This window comes from Cydia fagiglandana, chromosome 7 (genome assembly GCF_963556715.1).
Source record: "Cydia fagiglandana chromosome 7, ilCydFagi1.1, whole genome shotgun sequence".
Lineage (NCBI taxonomy): Eukaryota > Metazoa > Arthropoda > Insecta > Lepidoptera > Tortricidae > Cydia > Cydia fagiglandana.
This window is the reverse complement of record NC_085938.1, coordinates 16,969,222-16,977,311: the sequence shown is the minus strand read 5'-3', so window position 1 is coordinate 16,977,311 and position 8,090 is coordinate 16,969,222. Positions and strand designations below refer to the sequence as shown.

General features: G+C 38.8%; 1 protein-coding gene across 1 annotated transcript; it reads right to left on the bottom strand.

Moving 5' to 3' along the window:
• Nucleotides 1–2,215: 2,215 nt before the first annotated feature.
• Nucleotides 2,216–5,012, bottom strand: LOC134666062 (cuticle protein CP14.6-like). Its single transcript, XM_063523175.1, has 3 exons — nucleotides 5,001–5,012; nucleotides 3,258–3,382; nucleotides 2,216–2,437 (listed from the first exon to the last, which is right to left on the bottom strand). The coding sequence occupies exons 1-3, from the start codon at nucleotides 5,007–5,009 to the stop codon at nucleotides 2,218–2,220; spliced, it is 354 nt and encodes a 117-aa protein (XP_063379245.1). The 5' UTR covers nucleotides 5,010–5,012; the 3' UTR covers nucleotides 2,216–2,217.
• Between the last annotated feature and the right edge of the window lie 3,078 nt (nucleotides 5,013–8,090).

The following is an 8,090-nucleotide window of genomic DNA, read 5'->3' as shown; positions in this document are numbered from 1 at the left end:
AGATTCAGGGACAACAACGGAGGAATAGGCACGTCGATCAACGCTAAGGGAGGCCTAACTAACGTGACTAAACAAGGCAAAGAAACTTCTGCCGTAGTCATTAAGGGTGAATTTAAATTCTACATTCATAATAAAAATATCACAAAGGGATATGTTGCTGACCTAGTTAGAGTGAAATACGTGGCTGACGAGAATGGTTATCATCCGCAAGTATTATTTATTCGGCATGCTGTTGCAATACTAGGTTCAATAATTGACCCTAGGATACACGCTTCTCTCCTAGGGTAAATACTGGTACCAAGATTCAAAAGGTGGTTTAGTATTTTTAAAACAGCCTTGTAAAATAAAAATAATAACATGATAAATTGTTTATACGACAATGGTTTCACTCACTTGAATTTTTAGTCGCTATTGGCGACATGTTTCGGGCCCGTCGGGGGTCCTTCCTCAGGCTCGAGTGCTCGCGGCGGCTGCAACTCGTGCACTGATCGCGCCGCTCGCCTCGTCGCTCGTTGCGCGCGCGCTGACAGAGCGGGGGCGGGGGGCGCGGTGCACTCCGCAACACATGTCGCCAATAGCGACTAAAAATTCAAGTGAGTGAAACCGTTGTCGTATAAACAATTTAAAATATGTCTCACGAAAGTTTAATATCGAATAACATGATAATTTTGTTTTTTTTTTTACGAGATATACTTCTTATTTATTTTGTGGACATGACATGTTGGCAGTAAACTATTGCACCTGCATTGTCAGTCAATTAAAACTAAAAGCGGCCAAGTGCGAATCGGAATTGCCCATGAAGGGTTCCGTAGCAGCTTGCTGCTAACTTATGTTACTTGTAACATAATAAAATTGCGGTTTACGATTTACTTACGACTTATCATGACGTATTAAAAAAAAACTACTTACTTACTAGATCTCGTTCAAACCAATTTTCGGTGGAAGTTTGCATAGTAATGTACATCATATATTTTTTTAGTTTTATAATTCTCTTCTTTTAGAAGTTACAGGGCCCCCCCTGGACGGGGACACACAAGTTATGTCTCTCGCGCAAACTATTCAGTTTAGGAAAAAAATTATATTAGAAACCTCAATATCATTTTTGAAGACCTATCCATAGATACCCCACACGTATGGGTATTATGAAAAAAAAAATTACATTCTTAATTTTTTTGAAAATATATGGGGAGCCCCCAAATTTATTATATTCTTTTTCTATTTTTGTGTAAAAATCATAATGCGGTTCACATAATACATCTACTTACCAAGTTTCAAAAGTATAGTTCTTATAGTTTCGGAAAAAAGTGGCTGTGACATACGGACGGATGGGCAGACAGACAGACAGACAGACATGACGAACCCATAAGGGTTCCGTTTTTTGCCATTTGGCTACGGAACCCTAAAAAGTCGGCTCAAAACCTAGACGATGATTGCTTACTTTTTTTAGTGGAGATATTGGTGATACAAAAAAGGTACAAATAGCAATACTCCTAACTATACATCGGTGGACCTTATTACAAAAGCCATAAGGTCCACTGATGTACAGTTATCAGTGTGGGCGATGGTATAGGTACGCAAACATTAGTTTTAGTTGGTAGGACATAGGTAACTTAACTTACCTAATGAAAACATATTATTAAAACAATAACAATATTTTATTGCCTTATACAGAGATACATTCGAAACAGTGTTCCGAGTTTAACATTAAAATGTATAAGCATAATTACGATAGGTGGGTAAATGTGTGTGTATCATGTGTGAACCAAATTCGTTATCGAAGTACATATGTACCTATAGCAGAACATACATACAAGTACCTACAAGGAATGTAAATCACGTCTTATACGTTCTGCATCCATTCACTATAGTAAATGTTACCTGATTTATATTATAATTATCAGGTTCTTTTAACTATCTAAGATTAGACTTGGTCAAATGGTTCCCGTTAAAGTTGACTCACGCTAGACCCGCCCGGGGCCGGGCCGAAGGATCCAGCGCATCGTTTTCTACGGCAAACACCACGTGATCACCGATCAGCCGTCATAGAAAATGACGTGTCGGACGCCTCGGAGGGCCTACCGCGAACCACAATCGACGTGTTGCCTCCCTGTCACACTTACAAACTAATTTACAAGTACGACACAGAGACAACACGTCGAACGTGGTTCGCGGTTGGTCCGCGGCCCGGACTAGCGTGAGTCTTAATTCAGTTCAGTTTTAGCCAAGCAGAGAAGCAACGACTCCCGGAGGAACGGCGCCTCCAGGCCCTTGTTCAATAGTGGGCTGGTATCCGTTCTCGTCGGCCGTGTAGTTGACGGTGTACGTGACGCCGTCGATGATGAAAGAGAACACCCCCTTGACGGCCAACGCTAATTCCTCGCCGGCTTTCACGAGTGTTCCTTCGGCCTCGTTTCTGTAGCCGTCGGATTGCTCGACCCTGTAATATATAATTATGTTATTTGAAAACCACGGTATCATGGTCGAGTTTTTATCACCTGTCATGTCATGCGTCACTTTCGCACTTACATACATGTTAGAACGTGACAGGTATGGTGACAAATGATAAAGGGCCGGCCACCTTAGCTCTTCTGGGGTCGAATATAATAATTATTGACAATAATCAGTGGATAAAACAAGAATACGACGAATTAAGACCATCCTACAGCTGCGTCGATTCAAAAATTGAGATGAGAGTTAGCTCTCGTACGATCGTGATCCGTCCGACCCGTTATAGACAAAAAACTATATCGGAAAATTGTTGTTGTCCTATGGTACCCCATTGTTACAGAGGGAGACAAATTGGTAGAGCAATGAAACTTGACAGTTAGGCCTTCTTGCCTAGTCGGTAGTGACCCTGCCTACGAAACAGGAGCTCCCGGGTTCGAATTCCGGTAAGGGCATTATTTCTGTGTTCATCTCGAATATTTGTTCCTGAGTTATATAAGGGTGTTATCTATGTATTTATCTACATAGATATAGTGCAAGTTTTGGTTGGTTAGGTAAAGTTATGAATTTAATTGAATGTCGATAACATTGGCAGACCTTTAGCAGTTAAAATTCATATTGTAGGTACGTTTTTATGTATTAGATCTACTGATACTGTATTTATATACTTATTCAATTCCTGTATCAGTAAATTCCTTGTCTAATAAAATTTAGCTATAATCTAACAAAATATTTAGGTAAATTGATTCTGACAGGTTTTCCTATGCCAACCTTTATAAAAAATAGATAACAAAAAAGGGGTGGGATCTTACGCGTATCTAAAGCCATCCGGACTGACTTCATTGTCGTATCGCAAGACCTGCGCGTCTGCGGGGTTGAAGCTTGGAGCGCCGCCGGGCCGGGCGAAGGCCGTTGCCACCAAACAGCATAGGACTAACTGAAAATTAAGACAATAATCACTTTAGTTAGACTAATTAATTAACGTGGTCGCTATCGGCCTCATCTCAAAACTCAAAGTGGCCCAACGAGCTATGGAGAGGGCTTTACTCGGAGTTTCTCTACGTGATCGAATCAGAAGTGAGGTGATCCGTAGACGAACTAAAGTCACCGACATAGCCCACCGGATAAGCAAGCTGAAGTGGCAATGAGCAGGCCAAATTGCACGCAGAGAAGATGGCCGATGGGGTCGAAAAGTGCACGGACTAGCAAGCGCAGCGTAGGAAGTCTACCCACAAGATGGACAGACGGGGTGTGTAATGATCGCTATAACAATAAATGATCTATTTTCATTCGATATAACAACATATGGTATAATTTCGAATGATATAACAATAAGGTAATATAATCAACCATGTGTACACCAACAAGAGGAATAATTTTATATGGTAGAGTTAGGGTAGATATAAAATAAATTAAATATAACGAGTACCTAATATAAGTTATAATTGACATAATTTCTAGCTGTCGTCCCTAAAATTTAATCAACCAACATTTGTAAATGACTGAAAAATGTACCTTTATTAGTCTTTCGTGTGTGAAATTATATTAGGATCAATCCATAAAATGAAATTTATGCGAAGAGCTTACATTTAGAAATCATAACATCTATGTATATTTTTCATACTAATATAGGTTTTAACATGCAAGTACGACTTGGTGACAAATTGACGAAACCCCGCTTCGCGGGGCTTCTATTTTCCGCTCTGAGGGATAAAAGGTAACTAACGAACCTAACCTAACCCAACCTGAAATTGCGGTTGTACATACTTTTATTTGTTACGCGAGCCCCCCCCCCCCCCCAGTCCCGCTCCTCTTTAGATATGGGTATACTAGTGTCTATTTTTTTAACCTATACCATACTTGATACGACACTCCAATATCAAAAATATTTCTGTAAACATAATAGCCAATTAATGTTATACCGAACCTTTTGTTATAAAGTATGTGCGTTATACTACCTTGGCATTAGATCGAAAGTTATTATATCAAATACCTGTTATACTGTATGAGTGATATATCTGATAAAAATCTGTCATTCGTATGTATATGTTTTATAAATTATATCCCTTGATCGTTATATCGACCAATAATATATCCATAGTTGTTATATACAGCGAAACGCACCCGGATAGACGACCTTGTTAAGGTCGCTGGAAGACGCTGGATGCGGGTCGCTTCCAACCGGTACGAGGTCCAAGGGGGAGGCCTATATTTAGCAGTGGACGTCTTATGGTTGAGATGATGATGATGATTCTAATTTAAAAGCTTTAAATATATAGGTGTATGAAATAAATACAATTTACATAATACAATCTTTATACATACTTAGTACATTTTTCTATTTAATACAAATGGACTCAATACAATGTGGACAATAATTATGATTCATCAAAATCAAATAAAAACTTAAGGCAAATCAAACAATAGAATGGAACGCTTTTTTGTATGTATTAGGCTTCTGGGCTGGGTGGCTAGAGGTTATGAAAATTCTTTACATTTTGACAAAAATGGCGGTGAAAGTGGTTTCCTTAAAATACCGATTGTATTTGACTTACCAGTTTCATCTTGATCTGTTTGGTTGTATGGTGGGATGCGACCAAATGACAATAAATATATAAAACAGATCCTTTATATATTTACAATTAAATCGAATTCATAAGTAGAGAATATTCAAAATGGTGGCTAATCTAGATAATTATTCACATTTCAAGGTTAATATCTCGTTATAAGGTTAGGGTACCATAATAAAATGAAATAGGATACATCTGACACAGAAACATTTACATAGATATATTTTTTTAATAAAACATCCAATAACAACTACATCGTAAACGGATTGCATGGACCAGGCTAATGCACTGGTATCAGAATGACATCAGCTAACTAATGTCATACATATATCATACATTTCGCTCGTACTTGTCGTACACGTATTGGTGCGAGCGAGACGCACGATAGCTAAACCCAGATCCAGACGGCTGTAACGTGTAACGTAACACGAATTCACCATTACTTGTAACACTCGTGCCGGATCCTTCGCCTGTCGGTTCTTAGCGCGCGTCCACGCGTCCATCGGCGCGATTCGGGAAACGAATTAGAGATTCACTAGATATGAAATAATAAAGATATGTGACGTTCCACGGCAAAAGGTACCACTGCGCCGTTCATAATAGCCTAAGCGCCAGCCGCCATAAAGTACCTTTTGCCGTGGAACGTCATAAATCGTTTCTATTTCATATCTAGTGAATTTCTAAATGATTTCCCGAATCGTGCCGCATAATTATGTCTCTGTAAAGGTAACAATTGAACTGTTGCATATAGTTCTGAACACGAACTGTCGAGATATACCTATAGGTAAATACATAATATTTCTTTGATCTTCCTTTTATAGGCAATGACAATTTCACTCTTTCTCTCTCTCTCTCCCTTTGGGTCTCTGAGTGATGCGGTAGATGGACGTAATATGGCGAATCTATATGGTTTTCTCGACAGTTGAACATTTCAATTAAAATCCCAGATTAACTATAACTTTATTAATATCTACACTCAAGAGCAAGGAAAATGGATTACTTTATAAATATTCTTGAACCTAGTTAACTATTAGAACCATCGGATGCAAACGGCATTCTTACTTTACTTAATCAATCTATAATACACAGCACATAATCAAAACAGGTATGTACATAATCATAGCAGACAACTAATAATAGATCTAGGAAAATACTTCAGACTTCGTGAGGTCAGAAGATGACATTTAAGTGAGTGCGCCGACGATTAAGCATACTTGTACCTGACAACGCATGATTAACCTGGCCCCTATTTCACTAACGTGACAGGTGCGACAATTCGAAAAGTCTCATTGTTGCTGACGTCACAGGCATCCATGGGCTACGGTTATCAATTACCATCGGGCGGGCCGTATTCCTGTTTGTCACCATCATTGTATTATTTAAAAAAAACTTTATTATCAACAACAAACAGGTATTTCTCTTGTGGTGTTTATGACGATAATGATGACAATTGTCACAAGATTTCAAAGAACTTTCGGTAATTCTTGACCGCAAATGAGTTGTGTCGGAATTTCGTGACAATTGTCATTAGCTTCGCAAAATAAGTACTTATTAACTGGCGATATAGTGGAGTTTTTTTTTTAATTAACATTTTGGTGGCAAACAACCACACCGCCCGTCTAATGGTAAGCGGTTACCGTAGCCTATGTAGGCCTGTGACGTCAGTAACAGTGATGTCGACAAATGTCGCACCTGTCAGGTTGGTGAAATAGGGCCCTGATTAAAAAGCCTGCATGAAGTAGTTGCTATTATAGGGTGACTGCTATACTTATTTGGCCACTAACATAGTAGGCTCATAGTGGCCACTCCTAACGAATCAAAAAGAAACAAGCCAAAAGAAGCCTTATTATTACGAGTGGCCAATTAGGCAATAACTATGTAGTGGCCAATTGCCAATACCTATAACCTTAAGTTAAGGTATGTATTTATGGGCCTTAGTTGCCTGAAAATAAATGCTTTGATTGATTGATATAACAGTCACCCTAGTCTAACGTAGCTAAGAAGTCAATTTCGACAGTTATGAATTGACCCTTATACCACGTGTCCCAAAATTCAACGATAAGCTGGTACCAGAAGACGGATCTGCTCATGACTGCTCAAGGAAAACAGAAATTACAAAAAAAAATTAAAATCGACACCCCTAGTGGTATTTTTAACGACCATGTCTACAATTTGTTAACTAATTAGGGTTCCGTACCCAAAGGGTAAAACGGGACCCTATTACTAAGACTTCGCTGTCCGTCCGTCCGTCCGTCCGTCTGTCACTCACGAACTGAGGCTGTATCTCACGAACCGTGATAGCTAGACAGTTGAAATTTTCACAGATGATGTATTTCTGTTGCCGCTATAACAACAAATACTAAAAACAGAAGAAAATAAAGATTTAAATGGGGCTCCCATACAACAAACGTGATTTTTGACCAAAGTTAAGCAACGTCGGGAGTGGTCAGTACTTGGATGGGTGACCGTTTTTTTTTTTGTTTTTTTTTTTGCATTATGGTACGGAACCCTTCGTGTCGTGTCGTGTCGGACTCGCGACACGCACTTGCCCGGTTTTTTATAAAAAAAAATTTCCTTTAGTAGTCATAAGCATCAGGTCCATCTTATGGTGCCAGCTTATCGTTGAATTTTGGGTCACGTTGTATAAATGATACTAAGGCTATCAGTTAAACGTTAGGTCTAAAATTCGTAAATATGCTGGTCAATTCATAACTCTCATAATTGATTTCTTAACTTAGAGCGACTATAAAACAGATTCAAACGTCAGTCTGGCTGCACTCGATTTACATCATAAGAGTGAATTTGGGTTTCAAATACAGATACTACACATATTTTACTATAATAATCTAGGTACCTACTAAGTTCCATACAAGAGACACTCACGCGTATTCGGGAAACGAGATAATCACAAGATCTAGAAACGATATAGATATCAACTAGATTTACATTAGATATCGACTAGATGTGACTTGGATATCTAAGTCATAACTTGTCGAAATCGTTCAAGAGGACCTCCAGAATCGCGGAAACGTCAAATTTGACATATCTATATTGTCGAAATCGTTCAAGAGGACC

Coding starts and splice junctions, on each gene's coding strand:
- LOC134666062 (XM_063523175.1), bottom strand. Junction 2,438..3,257: donor CCGGATGGCTTTAGATACGC/GTAAGATCCCAC, acceptor TATATATTACAG/GGTCGAGCAATCCGACGGCT.